The sequence below is a fragment of the Rhinolophus ferrumequinum genome, chromosome 10, assembly GCF_004115265.2.
Source record: "Rhinolophus ferrumequinum isolate MPI-CBG mRhiFer1 chromosome 10, mRhiFer1_v1.p, whole genome shotgun sequence".
Lineage (NCBI taxonomy): Eukaryota > Metazoa > Chordata > Mammalia > Chiroptera > Rhinolophidae > Rhinolophus > Rhinolophus ferrumequinum.
In genome coordinates, this window is record NC_046293.1 from 9616713 (window position 1) to 9635975 (window position 19263).

The 19263-nt window shown below is 54.0% G+C and overlaps 1 protein-coding gene and 1 pseudogene across 1 annotated transcript; both read left to right on the forward strand.

Annotated features, from left to right (window-relative positions):
- The first annotated feature begins 84 nt into the window (after positions 1–84).
- On the forward strand, positions 85–7946 carry C1QTNF6 (C1q and TNF related 6). Its single transcript, XM_033116116.1, has 3 exons — positions 85–292; positions 2911–3169; positions 5647–7946. Exons 2-3 carry the CDS (start codon positions 2917–2919, stop codon positions 6192–6194), a joined length of 801 nt encoding a protein of 266 aa, XP_032972007.1. The 5' UTR covers positions 85–292; positions 2911–2916; the 3' UTR covers positions 6195–7946.
- A 797-nt stretch (positions 7947–8743) lies between these two features.
- LOC117028320 (40S ribosomal protein S6-like) lies at positions 8744–9678 on the forward strand (annotated as a pseudogene).
- The last annotated feature ends 9585 nt before the right edge of the window (positions 9679–19263 follow it).

Here is a 19263-nt window from a genome sequence, read left to right on the forward strand (position 1 = left end):
CCACTGGACCACCAAAGAGTTAAGCAAAGAAAATCCAGAGCTCCCTTTATCTCCGGAGAACCTAGCGGCTAGAGGGGAGGGAGCAGGGAGGAGGGGAAGCCAGCTCAGCCCGCTCCCTCAGCCGGCCCTCCCTCCCACTCGCCCTGCCTCCATCCCTTACTCCCTCCTTCCTCGTCTGGGCCTGGGGGTCTGGACCAGCAACAAGTTATTATTGCAGACATGGGCCAAGGAGCCAGAGGCCGCCCCGAGGCCCCCGGTCCGTGAGCCGCTGTGCGAGGCTGCAGCACGTAGGGTGAGTGATGGGATGTCCTGCAATTGCCATGGCAGGGCGGCAGGGCCAGGAGGCTGGGGTCAGAGTCTGGAATTCCTCTCCTCCCTCCTCTCTTCCCGGACACGTCGCACATCTCAGGCCCTGCTCTAACCCTTTGGCCCTGGCTAGCTCCTCTAGGCTCTCCACGTCCCATTCCCTCCTGTGACTGAGACCTTAGTTCCTGGAGAAGGGCTGCCCTCAGCTGCTCCTGGCTTGTGCCCACCCCTGCTGGGACACAAAGCAACTCAGTGCAGCAGGGCCTGACCCCAAAGAGGTCCCAACTAGAAGCTCCCAGATGGAAGCAGCAGGGACCCCTAAATCACCCCCAATGACATGGCCCCTCATACGGATCCCTGCCTGGCACTCTTCCCCCAAGGCCCTTCAATGATCCTGGAGGTCCTTATTCTTACTTTTGTTAAAAGCTGCTGTGCTTCCTGCTTCCTGTCCCTCAGGTCTCAGTCTATGTCTCAGAACTTTTGATTCCCATCTGTCTGGGCCAACAGAAATATCTTTAAACTGACCCAGTCCTCTGAGAGAAGTTCTGCTCTTCCCATTCCTTGTACTATGCTGGGCAGGCACTGGAAAGAACTTGTGCTGGGTGGAGGAAGCAAGAAACTTTTTATTGAGTTTTTCACAAGACAGGCACCTTCCCTGCATTTAATTATTCCCAAACAACCTGGGAGGGAGGTGGTGCTGTCCTCTCCTTGTAAGTATCTAGGAGCAGAAAGCCCAGAGAGGTTAAGCCACTAGCCCTAGGTCACACAGCTTGTAAACTAGTCTAGGATCTCAGGTCTGACTAAAACCTCACCTTTTCCCATGAGGTCACATTCTGGCCAGGAAAAAGGGGATTTTTTTTTTTGCTTTTCTCAAAACCACTGGGATGTGTAATTTACAAATAAAAGATTAGGGTGATAATCCTGGGCAGAGAGGACTTGATCTGTGAGGCCTTGACCTGCCTTATTGAGCAGAACCAGGAAACCGGAGTATGGTGGGGAGATAGGAGCTGGGGAATGGTTACCTCCAGGAGGGACTGATGGCTCCCAGAGACTGCGTGACACCCTCCCTTCTCCTGCTACTACCCAGACTCAGGGGGAGGGAGGTGTTCAGGGGAGGCTCCTGGCCCTTTAAAACCTAGCTCTTACCACAGTGCTCAGCAGAGATAGGATGGCATTTAAAACAGTAATAATTTTACCTTCTCTACATGTATTAACCACAGAAAAATATTTTTGAATTGTACTAAATGTTAAAGGAGAACAAAAGGAAATAAACAAAGAAACGCCAGAAGTGTAAAAACCAGTCTGGTTTCAAAAGCTGAGTTTCTGATCGTGTGATAACTCGGTGCCAGCCCCCAAAAACTGTCACCACCTCAAAGGCTCTTTGCCCAGCTTCCTGCCCACCCAGCACCCCCCCTCCCCCCGGCCTGTCTCCAGCTGCTGGTGTCCAGGCTACTTCCTGCCCCTCTCCAGGAACTCTGGATCCCTTCTTGGCCAAGCCCAACACACATCCTCACAAACCCTTGGACTTCTCTGATCCTTTTGAATTTTCCAGACTTTCTAGTCCAGCCCCTTAATCCCAATTTACCACCTTGGCCGCTGATTGGCAGGTCTATGATGATTGACACTACCACTGTCCAATGAATGAACTCTCCTGAGCCTTCTCCGCAGGGAGTCTGTGTAAGGTTGAGTTGTGTAGGTTGTTGACTGCACAAAGATGCCTAGAGGGGAGGTGGGCTGACACCGGCCCTTGCCAAGCTCCACACCCTCAGTGGTGCATTCTCTTTTGTTTCTAATTTGCCTGTTCTGAGGGGTGCCGTCTCCTACCTTGCACAGAGACACTGGATGAGCCTGCAGTCGCCTGCAGCCCACGACTCAGCCTACCTACCCCTGACTTCTCAACAATATAACAACACCAACACCACACAGAACCCCCTGTGTTTTCTCAGGTGGAAGTTGCTACCTTCCTGCTAGAATAAATGAATTTTCCCTTTTTTTTTTTGGCAGGGCCATGGGGCTCACATGTCAGACCATGGGCTCAATCACGTGTCCCCTCTCCTAAAGCAAAAGCCTTCAGAATCCTTTGTGTTTGTCCCAAGGGCTCACTCGCCTTCCTCAGGCTGCACCAGTGGCAGGTGCTTGTAGGACATGGTGGAGTCAATGGCAAGAAAACAAACCAGAGGGAGGCGGGGGGAGCGGGAGCATTTTACAGTCTCAGTTGTTCTGACCCAGGGGCAGCTGGGGCATCTTCCTCACCTGCCCCGGCAAATGCCTCCCAGGACCAATCCTCTGCTCTTGGCCATGGCTCTCTCAGCGGGACTTGCTCCTTCGGGGTACTTGTGTGGCAGAGCCTCCAGGGACTAGGTGTTTTCTGGGAGGTTTTTCTCAGCCTCCAGGCCCTACCCTGCCACGAGTCTCTGTGACCTTGAAGATCTTGCTTCCCTCGGTGGGTCTCAGAGTTCTTGTCTGTTCAACGGGGGCACGGATGCTCTCTCCCCGAGTTATGTGAGGAGCTCACTTGCTATGGGTGGCAGCCTCCACGTTGGGCCTGTGCACAATGGAGAAGTGAAGTTAAATGTGATTTCTGTCCCTCCTTCCCTGCTCCAGGTCGCCATGGGGGTAGCTGCCCCAGACCTCTTCTGCGCAGTGCTTCTGCTCCCTCTTCTGGTGTTTGGGGTCCCCACTGAGGAGCCCACCTCTAGGGAAGAGGTGGCCTCCAGTACGCCTGGTTACTGCCAACGGTGCTGTGACCCTGAGGACGCCCTGGTCCCTGCGGATGCTGCCTACGTGCCCCCGGCCTCTCCGCCTGCGCTCCCGTATGTGTTGCCTGAGGTCAGGCCCTATGTTAACATCACCATCCTGAAGGGTGAGTACCCACATGCAGCTCGGGCTGCGCTGTGGGGGGGCCTGGGGGGAGGGCCTGGGGGGGTCTCTTCCAGGGCCAGGGAGGTGAGGTGGAGGAAGCAGAAGAAACCAGAACAGAAAATTGTCCCAGACCCTTTCTTTCATTCACTCGTTAATTGAGCACCTGCTATGCGCCAGGACGGTTCTAAATTCTAAGGCCTGAGCATGAACAAATCAGACAGACATGCCTACCGCCATCAAGCTTCCATTGTAGGGCTGGAGGCAGACAGTGAGCAATGCACATAGTACCCAAGTTAATGAGACAGAATGTTCGATGGTGATAAATGCCATGGAAATGACAAGGTGGGGCAGGGTAAGGGACATTGGGAGTGCAGGTATGGGGGCAGGTTGCCTATCAAATAGGGTGGTCAGTTCTCACCGAGAAGGTGACGGAGAAGCCCTGTGTATCTGGGGAAGAACATTCCAGGCAGAGGGAAAAGCAGGTGCGTAGGCCCTGGGGTAGAAATGGGCCTGGAGTTCTGTGGTTTTTTTAAACTATTTATTTATTTATTTATTTATTTACTTTTTATTGGAGAATATTGGGGAACAGTGTGTTTTCCCAGGGCCCATCAGCTCCAAGTCATTGTTCTTTCAATCTAGCTGTGGAGCGAGCAGCTCAGCTCCAAGTCCAGTTGCTGTTTGCAATCTTACTTGGCAACCTTGTGGTTGCGAGCTGGCGCTCTAACCAACTGAGCCATCCAGCTGCCAGGCCTGGAGTTTTTAAGGAGCAGGGACAAGGGGAGGAGCTGAGGTTGGAGACAAAACAGGGCCCAGAAGAGACTTGGCTTCTCCTCTGAGTGAGATAGAGGCAGGGGAGGGTTTGAGCAGAGGAGGGACCTGATCCAACTTAGGTTTCAAATGGATCCCTCTAATGTCGTGTGGTGAATATATGCTAGGGGACAGGGTGGAAGCAGAAAGAACTACGGGAGGCCACTAGGGCCATGCAGGTGAGAGCTGGCTCTCTGTCCTTTACAATCAGACTGAAGAAAACTACTTCTGCTGCTAGGGACTGTGATTGGCTGGGGCTGGGGCCCGGCTCTCTATATCCTTGACCTCCATCTTTGCTCACAACGACCCCAAAGTTGGTACTTTGTCATTCATCCCACTTTGCAGATGGGGAAACTGAGCCTCTGAGAGGGGAGGCGGTCTCCTGGGGTCACACAGTTGTCAGGGGTGGAGCCAGGCTCTGTCTCTGTGGTCTCCACAGGGCCACTCCATCCCACAGCCAGGGGTGGGCTGGCATCTGAGATCCTCCCACATTCAGATTTCGTGGGTGAGGATGCCTCCCTTCCTCGCCCCTCTTTCCCGACCACCTCACACATCACACCTTCTCGAAGGCCAACAGAGCCCTCTGGGGCAAACTGAGTGCTCTGCAAACTGTAAAGTGTGGTGCCCACAATGAGGCAGTTAGTTAGTTCTCTAGTGAGGCTGTTGAACCAGACCTCCGAAGAGCTGTGGGCCCCCTCCTCCCCTTCTCTCCAGGCTTCTCCTCCAAGGGCCTGCTTGTGTCTTCCTTTTGGCTCCTTTCTCCACTCTTCCCATGGCCATAGGGGACCTCCAGAAAACACAGGGCCATGCAGTTCATTCAAAGGGCTCACGGTGCCATTTCAGGCTCCGTGACAGGCAGCAGAGAAATATTTGGGATCAGGTCCCACAAGACATAAATGGCTACCTGCTTCTCCTTTGTTCAAAGTCAACCTGGAATAAGGGCTGGGCAGAAGTGTGTCTGCCTGGGGACCAGGTTAGTTGCTGCCAGAGCAGGTGGGTACAGGCCAAGCAGTGCTGGGTGAGCCATCCTGCTTCACGTTTGCAGTTTGCAGAGTGCTTTCCAATGGGCTACTTTTTTCAGGGCTCATGAACGCCCTTGTGAGATGGGCATGATCCTTTTCAAGATACAGGCCAAAGAAAAAACTCAGCCATGAAATGGTCAAGGTCACACAGGGGGGCATAATGCCAGCCAAGGGCTGCCTGGCTCCTTGCTGGGGCATTTCCTTGCGGGTGGGGGGGGGGAGGCGGCGGCAGAGGTATTTGCCTTGGTTCCTTCTCTGGGTCAGAAATGCAAAGTGCATCCTGCCACGCCCACATACCCACAGGAATCTGGCTGGGTGCAGTGACCGCCCCAGGGCCTCCCTGAGCCCACAGTAGGAGGGAAACTGCCAAGGAGGGGAACAGGTGGGCACGGAGACACTCCAGTTGGAGTCCTGCCTCTTCTGCTCCTGAGCTGTGTGCCCCTGGGCGAGTCACTTAATCTCTCTGTGAGTGGAGAGGGTCATGGTGTCTTCTTTAGAGGGGCACTCAGGGGGTATGCCTGGCATGCAGTAATGCTCAATAAATGCTGGCTCCTTCTCCAGGCAGGGGCAGAGCCACAAACAAGCGTAGGTACCCCCTTGGTTCAGGCCCCGGTGCTCCCCCTGACTTCTCCCCTTCTTGCTCCCACAGGTGACAAAGGAGACCGAGGCCAGCTGGGCATGCCAGGGAAGCTGGGCAGGGAGGGTTCCCGGGGAGAGCGTGGTCTGCAGGGCACCAAAGGTGCCAAGGGGCAGGCGGGCAGCCCTGGTGGCCCGTGCCAGATGCGCTTCTCTGCCTTTTCGGTGGGCCGCAAGACGGCCCTGCACAGCAGCGAGGGCTTCCAGCCGCTGCTCTTTGACACGGTCTTCGTCAACCCAGATGGGCACTTTGACCTGGCCGCCGGTCACTTTGTCGCCCCCCTGCGCGGCCTCTACTTCTTCAGCCTCAATGTGCACAGCTGGAACTTCAAGGAGACCTACGTGCACGTGGTGCACAACGAGGAGGCGGCCGTGATCCTGTACGCACAGCCCAGCGACCGCAGCATCATGCAGAGCCAGAGCGTGATGCTGGCCCTGGCGCCCGGGGACCGCGTCTGGGCGCGGCTCTTCAAGCGCGAGCGTGAGAACGCCGTGTACAGCGATGACGTGGACACGTACATCACCTTCAGTGGCCACCTCATCAAGCCGGAAGACGATTAGTGCCTCCAGCAGGCCGGCTGTGGTGTGGGGTGGCTGTGGGCAGGTCTCATCCCCGCTGGGGCCTCAGTGTTCACCTGTGTAAAGTGGGCCCACGGGGCCTGGCATTCCAGGTAGCCCTCCTCTCCTTTCCTTCCCTCCCAGCCTGTTTCTGCTGCTCTCCTCTCGGACATATTTTAAGAAGCCATGTAACCTAATATTTTAGAACTTTCCCTGTCTTTTCGACCAGCGAATCTCAAGCTTGATTGTGCATTTGAATCCCCTGGGGAATCATGCTAAAATACGGGGTTTGATCCAGCAGGCATGGCGTGGACCCAGAATTCTGCATTTCTAATGAGTTCCTGGGTGACACCGCTAATGTTGCTGGTCTATGGACCCCACTGGAATAACCAACTTCTAGAACTTTCACAACATTCTAATACTTCCTGAACATTCTGGAATCCTCCAAACATTCTAGAATCTTCCTAACATCCTTAAACTCTCTCATTTCTCTAGGACTCCCCCTCCTTTGTTCTCTTGTCTCTTCCCCCCTTCTCTCTTCCTCTCATCTTTACCCCCTCCTGTGCAGCTGATGCTAATTTGTTCTTCATCCAATGCTCACTGAACATTCACTCTGTGCCAGGCCTTGGGAAAGCTGGGGTGAATCATACACAGGCCCTGCTCTTGGTGAGAGTATGCAAGTCCAGCTGGGTGGGGAGACACAGAGGATTCTGAGATCTGACCCAGAGAAACGCATGGGGCTCTTATTACATAAGTCTGGGTTCTGAGCGTTCAGAAACTATGGCCCCTCCTTACCCACACTCCCCAAGGCTAGTGGACAGGGTCCTGAGGTGTGGGGGGATGTTTCCTGCCTATCCCTCTCTTTCCTGCCCAGTGCCCATCATTACAGCAAACCTCTGAGGGGCCTTGGTCAGGGCAAGGGTGGTGTGAGGAGAGGACCCAGGGCCTTGGGGGTATTTGGGGGTGGGAGAGGGAAGGAAGAAGGGAGCAGACCCGTAGCTCCCCACACAGCTGGTGCGATCAGCTGTGAGGACCCCGAACCTCCTGACAGCGCCCCTCCCTGCCCTGCCCTCAGGGCTCTGTCAAGGCCTCGCTCATCCTGCCAAAGGTGACTGGGCCTCTATTCTCCCAGGTTCCCAGCCACTGTCAGACACGGACGTCTGTTCCCAGGTGCTCCCTCATCCCCCTTGGCCCCTCTCGCCAGCCCAGTGCCCTGGCTCTTCAGGCTTTAAGGTGCTGAGGCCCTGGTGGGCAGCTCCCGCCCAGCAGCGTCTCCTCTGGCCTGTGCTGCCTTTAAAAACGCCGCTGGGCAATGGGCGAGGACAGAAGGCACCAGGCTTTGGACCCCTCAGCAGGTCTGGGGAACTGAAGTGAGTAACATTGCAGGTTGTCAGGGACTCTCCTCTGAGCCATGATGCCAAGAGAGGTGTTGGGAGAAGCCCGGGCCAAGTAAGGGACCTCAGGCTTTCTGTCCCTTCTTCCACTCCCAGCCTTCCTCTCCCAGGACCCAGGTGGCCTGACCCTCTTCTCAGAGGGAGGCAGCCTCCACCAGTTGGTGCGTATGCAGACTCTGGGCAGAAGGGGCCCGGTTTGTGGCCTCTGGTGCTCACTCCTAGCCCAGGCAGCCACGGTGCGTGGCTGGGGATGGCAGCAGGGCCTACCAAGGGCCTGACGAAGGCCGGTGCTATACAACCAGTCCCAGTCCTTCTGCTCCCTGCCCTGCTTGTCCAGCGTGATTAAAGGTTTTGTGTCTTCTTGGTGACTCAGCCTGGTTTTTTTCTGCTCAATGTTCTTTGCCCGCCTTGGGAGGGCAGCTGGTCCTGGTTCCCCTGGGGTCCAGATCCAGAGCTCTGGAAAGACTGAGGCAGCCCAGAGCTCCACTCTACGGGTTCCCCACCCATAAAGAAACCAGCCCCCCTCGGTTACTCAGGCAGCCGGTGTGCCTTGATGTTATGAGAATCAGCTCAGCGTCTGTTGTGCGACACCTGGCTGTGACCTCAGGAAAATCCCTACTCCTCTGAGTGTCAGTTTCCTTGTCTGTAAAATGGGTATGATGATAATGTACCTCACAGGGCGGCCGTCAGGACTAGAAGAGAGGCTGCCTGGTGAGCGCCGTGTTCATCCTTTGAACCACACCTATTGAACACCTACTGTGTGCTGTTTCCCACAGGGCATGGAGGCTGCAGGGAGGAGCACAACCCATCGCCTCCCCTTGGAGAACACCCGTGGAGCTTACATCTGGTCAGACACTCAGGAGTGCTGAACAAATCACAGGCTCTCACCTGGGGATTCTGTCTCATGTCTTGTGTATAATATTTACAAGAAAATCGTTGCTATTCAATGGGGGAAAACACACACTACGTTGTACAGTGGGCTGACTTTCTAAGCTAGCATGGTGGCTACTCACACACGTATTTAAACTAAGCCGCGTCGACTCCCCTTGATGCAGGAGCACCCCGCATTACCATGTTTGATGGCTTCCTGGGCACCATGTGGAAGAACATTCTATAAAGAGCAAACCACCACTCTTTTTCATGTCACTTTGGAGACAGTCGGCTGCTTCAGGATGAAGGTGAACATCTCTTTCCCAGCCACTGGCTGCCAGAAACTCATTGAAGTGGACAATGAACGGAAACTTCGTACCTTGTCTGAGAAGTATGTGGTCACGGAAGTTGCTGCTGACGCTCTGGGTGAAGAATGGAAGGGTTGTGTGGGTTTGAATCAGCGGTGGGAACGACAAACAAGGTTTCCCCATGAAGCAGGGTGTCTTGACCCATGGCCGTGTCCGCCTGCTCCTGAGTAAGGGGCATTCCTGTTATAGACCAAGGAGGACTGCAGGCAGAAAGCGCAGCTCCGTTGGGGGTGGCATTGTGAATGCCAATCTGAGTGTTCTCAACTTGGTCATTGTATAAAAAGGGGCGAATGGTATTCCTGGTCTCACTGATGCTACTGTGCCTCGTCGCCTGGGGCCCAAATGAGCTAGCAGAGTCCGCAAACTTTTCAATCTCTCTAAAGAAGATGATGTGAGCCGGTATGTTGTGAGAAAGCCCTAAACAAAGAAGGTGAGAAACCTAGGACCAAAGCACCCAAGGTTCAGTGTCTTGTTACGCCACGTGTCCTGCAACACAAACGTCGGCGTATTGCTCTGAAGAAACAGCGTACTAAGAAAAATAAGGAAGAGCCCGCAGAATATGCTAAACTTTTGACCAAGAGAATGAAGGAGGCTAAAGAAAAATGCCAGGAACAGATGGCCAAGAGACATAGGCTGTCCTCTCTGGGAGCTTCTACCTCTAAGAGTCCTGTCAAAAATGAGATTTTTCTGAGAGTAACAAATAAATAAGATCAGACATAAAAAAAAAAAAAAAGCACCACTATAATTGCCCCACGATTCAGTCGTTAAGCCCAATGGCTGGCCCAGGCCGGGATAGACTTGAGTGTTTCCTTGGAGGCCACCTGGCCGCTGCAGGAGGCTACCCACCAGCCCTGAATGCCTTCCAGCTCTCACCCGAGGAGCCGCTAGTGGGTCAGAGGCTGTCCAGGGGTGAGATCTCCCAGCATGCTTTTGGCCCAGGCCTGATAAGCACCCTGCCCCACGCTGATGGTAAAGGGAAGCCTTTGCCCATGGACGTCATGGGGGGGGGGGAGGGGTTTGCTGATTGCTGAGGCAGCAAAGCTTTTGAAGCTTTTTGCCAAGCACCTGCAGGAGGATTGAAGTCTGTCCTTCTCCAAAGGCCTCAGACATTTCCAGGCCACGTTAGTTCTGGGCTCCGAGACGGGCAGCCCCCTTCGTCATCTGGTCTGACATGCTGCAAACACTTCTTCCATCCCGGGTTCAGATGCAGCTTCTGGGCTGTCTGGGATCCCAGTTCTTGCCTTGGTGGCACAGCCTAGATGGGTGGTAAGAGCCATTAGATCTTTGTGATGGAGACTCTCTCAACAAGCAATGTCTTGGGTGGGGTTGGGGACAGACCCTATAAAACTGGAGGTCCTCAAGCCTGCTGCCAGGTGGGGACTACACCCCCATGACAGCTGCATTGCTTAGTCCTGCTGACTCCAGTGAAATGCCCACGTAGCCACCTCCCCACGCTGGGGCCATCCTTCAGTTATATAAATGACATTTTCGTGTATTCTCAGTGGCCAGTACATAGTGGGTGCTCAAAAGAGCGTTTCCTAGATGAATGACTTGCGCTGAGCTGCAGGGGGAGAGGAGCATTGGAAGGAAGAACCAGGAGTTGAAATCACGCAACTCTCTTTCCTGCTCCGCCTCCTCCTGCCAGCTCCAGGCCCCTCCCAGTAGCCACAGACTGCCACGTGTACATCTGGAAGAAGAGAAAAACATAGGCAGAAACTCAACAAGACCCAAAACAGATGGCAAGAACATTATGGGTGGGGCCGAATCTGGGAGAGCTAGGGCCAGCCAGAGAGGAAAGAGGGATTTCCATGACACGAGTCAAGAGTGCACAGGGCCAAGCCGCATGGCTGGGAGCTCCTGGTCTGCAAATTCAGCAGGACTGGATTCTGGGGTGGCCGGGAACCAGCAGGGTCGTGTCACGTAGGGTGGGGGGGGGTGCATAGTTGCAGCCTGGAGGTGGTAGTGTGGGTGGGAGGAAGTATTAATTGGGCTCCAGGCACAGGGAGGAAACAGGGGACCCTCTTCAGTACAGCAGCAGGGTGGGGGGTGGGGGTGTCGGTGGCTGAGTACAGCAGCAGGGTGGGGGGTGGGGGTGTCGGTGGCTGACCTTCAATTACCTGACGGCTGTTCATCACTGAAGGGAAAGAATCGAAGCCACAAACTGAGATGTACATGAAATACAACTTGCTTTATTTCTCCACGACTGAACTTAATTTCCATTAGGCACTTCCATTCTGCTGAAGTCAAAGAAATGTACTTTTGGCCAGCTGGGGTTCCTTTCCCACCACATTTCCTGGGGGCTGCGTCTAGGTGCCCCTCCCTGCAGTGTCCACGTGACATCTGCTGACTTTGTCAATGTCCCATCTGCGTCAGACTCCTGGTTCCACCCACATACCTGCGAAATCATGCTCATTCCTACAAAGCCTCCTGGGTCCTCAACCCTCTTGGGACATCCAGGTCCTCCCTTCACAGGAACTTACCTCACAAATTCTGTGTCCCTCCGTGGGCTGCCTGAGCCCAACCCCATCTACCCGGATACACGATGTGGCCATTTTTTCCCCTGGGGTCTCAACCGCCTGCCTCCTCCGGGTTCTGCCTGGGGAGAGAGGAACAGTTCCTCTGAATCTCAGCTGTCCCAAACCTGTGGCGAGTCTTCACCGCACCCTTCACCCTGCCAGGCTCAGTTGGGGTGGAGGGGCTGGAACCCCCACATTGACACATTCATTGCTTTCCTTCAGCTCACCTCCCTCTGGGGGCTTCTTGGGTGTTGGGAGAGAGGGAATGATGTGTCTCCTTGACTCCATCTCCCAAAGATTTTAGCTAGACACACAGGCTCTCTCTTTCTTATTTTGCAACTTAAGAACCTGGAAAAGACTTGCTTTCTGCTACATATCCCTTCTGTATTTGTTAGGATGCTTTTGGGTGTAAGGAACACATATCATCCCCAAGCAGCATAAAGGAAAAATAACCCAAGGTAGGGCAGCTGTAGGGCTGGTTAATTCAGCAGCTCCACAAAGCACCCAGGTTTGTCCTGTATTTCTATTCAGCACACGATGAAACAGCTTTGCTCTTAGGCTAGTTTCCTTCAGGGCCACCGGACAGCAGCTACAAGATGGTGGCCACAAGATTGCTGTCCCAGTGCAGGTGTCACATCAGGCTTGATGACGGCCAGTGAAAGAAGAATCAGATTCTGTCATCCAGCAGCTTCCCCTCATTTTTCATTGGCCAGGACTGGTCACATGACCACCCATAATCCAACCTCTGGGAAGGAGAACAGGATTATGCAAAGCAAGACTTACCCCTGAACCCCCCAGGGGTTCTGGGATGAACCTCCAAGCAAGATCAGAGAGATTGTGGGGGGAGAAGTGGTTACCAGTACAGCTGGTTCCTTTTTTTATCAGTTCTTTGGCCACATTTTTAGATGTGGGTCTCTGATTCAACCATCACATGTTGGTTCTAGGAAGCCTTCCCAAATTTGGAGGGTGACTTTGGCCCCGAGTGTCACCTCACTGTAGCGCTTATCAGTTGTCAGCTCTGCCAATTGGGCTTCAAGCTTCAGGGGCATGGGGCGGGGGGGCTAGAGCAGCACCCATGTCACCACCACTGGGAGCCCTCCCCAACCCTCCCAAGCAGAACTGAGCTTTTCTGAGTTCAACCCAAGCCAAGGGAGGCACTGCCTGGGTTTAAATCTAACTAGGTAAATGAGGGCAGATGACCTGGCCTCTCTGTGCCTCAGTTTCCTCACCTGGAAAATGGGGATGATAATAACAGCATCTACTCCATAAGGCTGTTGTGAGGATTAAAGGAGTAAGTATAAAAGACTGGCGCACAGTAGGCTCTCTATAGGTGTTAATATTATCGTAAGGTAGATACGTTATTATACTATTTTCCAAAAGAAGAAACCGAAGCGCAGAGAGACTGGATGATTTCCTTCACGTATCATGTGTTCATTCATTCACCAAGGACGGACGGATTGCCTATTATCAGCTCCGCATTGTGCTAGGCACAGGGGGCAAAGCGGCAAACAAAACGTCCACACAGTCCCTGCCCTCATGTGGCCTAGAGCCTAATGGGGGAAACAGATGTCATGTGCAGATCATCCACCAGGACCTCATATTACGCTAAGTGCTCGCAAGGAATCATGGGAGAAGCTAATTTGGAAAGGGGGGGTGCAGGGGAGGCAGTGAAGGCCTCTCTGAAGAAGATGTCGTTCAGCTGAGACCCAGAGGGTGCTCCGGGGAAACGGTATGGCAGGCAGAGGGATCAGCATAGACGAGACCTGGAGGTAGGAACCTGCTGAGCACTTCCCAAAACTGAGGGAAGGGCCAGGAGGTGGGAGGAGCCAGGTTTGCACGACCTGGGATTTTGCATCCATCCAGTGGGCAGCAGCTGAAGGAGTTTCAGGTCATTGGATCAGAGGTAGACCCAGGGTTCAAACCCAGGCCTTTCTGACAAGTGTCCCGGACCTGAGCTATTGTTTCTCAGGATGGCTGCAAGATGCAACACCTCGTGAAGCTCTTTTGATCGGTCTTGTGATAGGGCAAGACTCTTACAGGAGTCTATGGGGAGCGGGTGCCCTTGGAACTCGATCCCTGCAGCCAGTGGTGTGCTGGAGCAACTGGCACCAGCTGGCAAGAGCCGATTGCGTGCATCTGTTCCCAACTCTGAGTTCAGAGACATCAGGATGTTAGCTTGAAACTGGCCACGGGGGCCGTACTTACACTGTAGACATTGGCAAATGTTACAATTTTATTTTTACAAAACAAGCCCTTCATTAAAAGTGCAGCCCCTGCTCCCCAATGGTGAAAGGATGTTCCCTGTTGCCTTTATCCCATCATGATAACCATTCCAATGAGGCTGGAGTCCTGGGCCTCTCACACGTGGGAAAGGTTATGGGTGGGAGCAGGTGGGGGCAGGGCCTTGTGAAGGAGGTACTTTGGGTGTGGTCCCCAGTCTCAGTGACCTCCTCTTTCCCTGGGACCCCTCGCCAACCCTCCACCCTTCACCCTACCCTCCAACGCTCCCAGGGCCCATCTCTCTAGTTTACCCTGTCCCCTGGTGGCTAGGGTGGTGGATGGTTCCAAGGCAGACCCCAGACGCAGTAGGGCCAGCCTGAGTCCTGCTCCTGTCCTTTGAGAAGCAGAACCACAATATTTGTTGACTGGATGAATCCTAGAATTTGGGGAGGTTAAAGGGGTGCGTGGGGGGGGTCTTCCCTTTTGCTCCAGCCAAACAAGGCCCTGTTTTGTTTGTTTGTTTTTGTCCCTTGCGTGTGTTTTGTTGAACTGGGCACATTCTATGTCTCTTACATGCATTACGATCACATTTTCTAAAGACAGATTACCTATATAGTCTGAAAAATTGTTTTTTCTGTCTTGTTAATTTATTTAGCTGAAGGCTTAAGAGAGTTAGAATGAAATAGCTTGTATTTACTCTAACACTTGATAGCAGGACTGTCTTGAAAATGCAGGCCAATGGTCATTGGACCGACGTGCTCCGTCAGTTATAATTACTTGCACTCGTCCTACCCCCTCGCTAAGATAAGAGTCGTTGAGTCAGGCAGACTTCAAGTCCCACATGTCCTAGGAACTCCCACAGCACCCAGCTCAGTACTGCCAGTAGGAACTCAGTAAATCCCTGTGGAATTAATGAAAGGATGAATAGATACCTCCTCATCCCCACAATAAGACCTTCCTTCCTTCCTGCCATCTTTCCTTCTACCCATCCATCCATCCTTTCAACGAATACAGTTTGCGTGCCTACCCTGAGCCACACACGGCTTTAGGTGCTGGAGAAGCCTTGGGACTCCCTGGATTTGACCTGTGACCTCGAGGAGCCATAGTCCAGCCAGGAAGACAGACACCAAGCAAATCCTCCACCAATGCCCAGCCAATTACAAATGAGAGCAAGTGCTGGGGGGAGAAGGGCAGGTACAGGGGCCAGACAGGCCCATCTCTGCTTTAGATGTGGAGGGGCTGGCCAGGGAAGTCCTCTCTGGGAAAGTGATGACCGGTTTGTGACCATGAGATGGCAGCATGGGTGAAAGCCAAGGTTGGGAGAGCTTTGGAGCTTTACAAGAACTGACAGGCACCCAGGGGCTGGGGTGGCAGGGCTGGGTCTTCCAGGGAGAGCAGGTGAGGTTGTATCATGATATTGTGTGATTTTCATTTTAAGAGGCCAGTGCTGGGGTGAAATGCGGCAGAATGATGGACGAACAAGGGGGAGGGAGGGCTGAGAATGTGGGTCCGGGATGGAGGTGCAGAAGTGTGAGTCCTTGGCACTCAGCAGCGCTTGGGGCTGGAGGTGGGGTGGATACCCTCATCCGCCAGAGCTAAAGGAAAGAAGGAGCTGAGGGCTGGCGTCGGGGGTTGTCTCAGGAACCCTAACAGTCGGGGCCAGGAGAAGGGGGTAAACCCATTTCTGACCTGCACCAGGGAAAGGAAAGTGAGGAGCCACCTGGGTTAAGTTCCCTGTTCTATTTGGGGGTTAAATGGGATGAAGGAATCTGGGAGGCCGGAGGCCAGAGTTCAAGCCCCCGCCATGCTGTGTGGCCTCAGGCTGAGAGCTGCCCCACTCTGAGCCCAGACTCATCATCTGTGCAGGGAGGGGATGGACCCGAGAGCCTCCAAGATCCCTTGCAGGTCACTGGTCTTGACTTTCTTCTTCCTTGGGCTCCCCTCGTTGTGTCTTTTTGGAATCCAGGGGCCCTGCTTGCTTCCCCCTCTTGTCTTGCGGGCACTTGGAACTCCCAGGGAGGAAGCAGCTACTGCCCAGCCTGGGCGGCTCTCCCTGTCTTGGTCTCAACCCTCCTGCAGAAAGGGCCTGTGTAGAGGCGGTGGAGAAGCAAGCACTGCCCTCTGGTGGCAGCTTCTGGGCCCACATGTCACTGTGCTTTGCCGCGTTTTAACTCAAGTATTTTTAAAGCAATGGTTGAGCATCTTTTGTGTGCAATGTCTGGGGAGGGCACGCAGGAAGTGGGCAGTGAGGAGAAGGGGGCCAGGAATCCTCTATGGGGTGCTCAGAGCTCGACCCTGGAGTCAGCGACATCCCTCCTGAGTCCTGGGTGTTCTCATCTCTACAGTGAAAATCATGGTAGAGGAGCTCTTATGGCTGCAGTGGGGGTTAACTACCGTGTTTCCCCGAAAATAAGACCGGGTCTTATATTAAGTTTTGCTCCAAAAGACGCATTAGGGCTTATGTTCAAGGGATGTCATCCTGAAAAATCCTGACAGGGCTTATTTTCCGGTTAGGTCTTATTTTCGGGGAAACATGGTAGGTAGCATTATGCATGGAGTGCATCCTGGCCCAGGCTGCATTTATCACACACGTGTGCTCAGTGCCTTCCAAGGAGACCACCAACCGGAGGGGCATACCACCCTGTGTGTGGACGCACCAGCCTCGGGGTTCCTTCAGGCAGGGCAGGGCTCAGGTGCCAAGGGGCTTTTTCCTGTGCTGTCCTTCAGTGCAGTGGAGGATCCCCCAGCAGCTGCTCCCGGTGGGGAGAGCCAGCAGTGCAGGTCGCCTGCAGATACACTCTGATTAATGGTGGTATTCCAAGGGCCTTTGTGGTGGGGGGGGGGGGCGGGGGGAGCCCATCCAGGGCAATGGAGACCTGGGGTGTGTGAGAAGTCTCACTCTCCAGGCTGCAGCTGGGCAGGCTGGATCAGCATGGCTCAGGTTTGCTTGACAGCGGCCCACAGACACACAAACATACCTGTGTGTATACCAGAGCTGGAATGGGCTCGCTCCTCTGGTAGGGAATGATTTCCTCATCACAGGGGGAATTCAAGGGTGTCTGGGCACTCTGGGTGAGATGCTATGGAGAAGAGTTGGGCATCAGATGAGCAGTGGACTCATGGATGTTCAAAGCTTCAGGCATCTGCTTCGGGCACACAGGCTTCTTTACGTCTGAGTCCACTGCTGCCTCTGCCCCTTTGCTCAGGCTGGTCTCTGCCCCTGCTCTGTGTTAGCCATCACCTATCCTTTAAGGCCTGGCTCAAAGCCTCCTTCTCCATGAAGCCTGTGCTGAAGACACACCTGCCCAGGGCGTCTCTGAACACCTGACGCAAATGCTAGCTATTACCACAGCACTCGTACATACGCCATTACTATTTCCTCAGCTAGGCCCTGGACCCCATGAAGCTGGGTTGAGTCTTGAGCATCTTTTCTAGCCACCATCACTCGCAGCCCGGAGCTGGATGGTACAGATACCTGACAAATATTCCATGCTGACCACCAGCTGTTCGCTTTCTACATCTGGGAAAAGCATGATTCAGACTGTCCCTGGAGAGGCAGGAGTCAGAGAAATAGGGGGAAGGCCGTAGTTCGTTCTGGAAGGCCAGAGCAGCACAGTCAGCACAGGCCCGGAAAGGCCAGCAGTGCCTCCAATTACCATGGCTATCTCATTCCCAAGGCAGCGACAGCCCAGCACTTAGCAGCATGGCCTCTGGAGCCAGATGGCCTGGGTTCAAGTCCCAGCTCTGGCACTTACCACCTGTGTGACCTCAGGCAACATACTTAACCTCTCTGTGCCTTAGTTTCCTTATGCATAAAATAGGATACTCAGAGTACCTACCTGAAAGTATTGTTGCCAGGATTAAATGAATTTTAATACAAGGTTTCTCAAACTTCCATGTGCACAGGAATCACCCAGGGATCTGTTTAAAATGCAGATTCTGACTCAGCAGGTCTGGCGGTCCTGCAATACTGCATTTCCAACAAGCTCCTGGGGGACCTCGAATCACACTTGGCATATTTAGGAGTTAATATGTGTAAGGTACATAGAACAGGTCCTCGCACATAATAAGGGCTGGGGGAAGTATTGTTAACTAATATTACCTGGTACCTTTCAAGGAAGGGTATGGCTTCCAGAACTTTCTGCCCCCTCTATCCTTCATGGTGCTCTGTTCTCTGGAGCCTTGGTGATGCTGTAACCTCTAATGTCTGCTATACTGAGGTAGGCTGTTCTGAACCTCCTCCGTCGTCTGTCCTCTGAGCCCCGACAGGTGTTGGGGGCAGGCAGAGGTGATTTGGGGAGAACTGAGAAGGAAGCAGGGAGAGAGCTGTTGGCAAGAGGTGGCTCACAGGCCCCTTCACTCAAGTGTCCGTGCTTGCACTGGTGTGAGCTTCACAGCCTAAACCACACACCTCACAGCTTCCCCTGCCCGCTCCGCTCCTGCCGCCCCCTGCTTCCTGCAGGAAAGGCACAGGTGACTTCAGCCAGGGTGCTAGTAGCACTTCTGGGCAGAAACTGCAGGCCAAAGCCATTGGCCACATCCTCCTGATCTAAATGTCCTGACCCCCCCCTTCGGCCACCAGTACACTGGTCGGGTCTGGTTTGGTCCCTAAGCCCAGGCGTAAGCAGGGGTGAAGCTGGGGTTCGTAGGTATTTTTGAAGAGGTGAAGGAAGATGGGGGTAGGTGAGTGGAGGGGCTGAGGGCAGGGGTGTGGAGGGAGAATCTTGCTGAGGAAGCTAAAGGGTCGAGTGTCTGACTCAGCTCCGTCCTCACCACCTCCCTGTCTCCGAACACTCTCGTCCCATGGTCTTTGTCTCCCACCTCCCCGGGTTGTCTGTACAGGTCCCATGTGGTGACCTGTGAAAAGTGGTCTTGGAACACAAATCATATTCGTCCGTTAGGAGTGGGCGAGAACCTTCTGGCAGATGTAGCCGGTTGCTGCCGGAGGTCCGTTTAGAGGTCATTTCCCGGAGAGCAGCCCCGGGCTTCCAGGTGGAAGCCAGTCATAGTGCTCCTCTGGTCTTGCCCCAAGAGAGGGTGACACAGCCTGGGGCCCTTCACTCTCTGCTGATTTCAGATGGGCTGCTGAGCTCCGGGAGGCTCGTGAGATCGAGGTCACTGGTTCAAGACCCACATTGGGGGTAGAAGTGAAATTCCCTTTTTTCCACTCAGGAGGCAGCACTACCCCTGCCTGGTTCTCTCCTAGACCGAGGCCTCAGGCTGGGAGCGTGAGGCAGCCTCGTGCCAGACGCCCCTCCCGAGGCCCGAGGGAGGCAAGGTGTCGAGTTCAGATTCCTCCACTCAGAGGACGCTTTTCCTGGAAGAACTTTCAGGCTCCTCGACCCGATCCCATCGTTGCAGGGTTGGGGAGGCTGGGCCCAAAGAGGAAGGCCTGGCACCTTCGGCTCTTGCTTGCCCAGAGTCGTCTGGTCTTCTGTTTCTGGGAGCAGTCCCATTTCCCTTTGGAGATCTACCTTCCTGTAACAGGTGAGGTCTTGGTCAAGCTGTCCACCAAGCTACTCCATCCTTTCTAGACAGGGGGTGGTCATTTGACCCCATTTGAGCCCATGAGACGCTTTGTTTTCTAGTGGGATAAAGCCAAGAAACACCCAGAGGGAGCTGCCTTGAGGGGATCTTTGCATTTAGACCCTTGCAACTGGTCTGGAGTCTGTGCCCCCTGAGGTCTGGGTCTTCATCTGTCTCC

Bases quoted from the DNA above. Each gene is read 5' to 3' on its own strand.
- C1QTNF6 (XM_033116116.1), top strand. From the start codon at position 2,917: ATGGGGGTAGCTGCCCCAGACCTCTTCTGCGCAGTGCTTCTGCTCCCT. The intron at 3,170-5,646 runs GTGAGTACCCAC...TTGCTCCCACAG, and splicing joins TAACATCACCATCCTGAAGG to GTGACAAAGGAGACCGAGGC.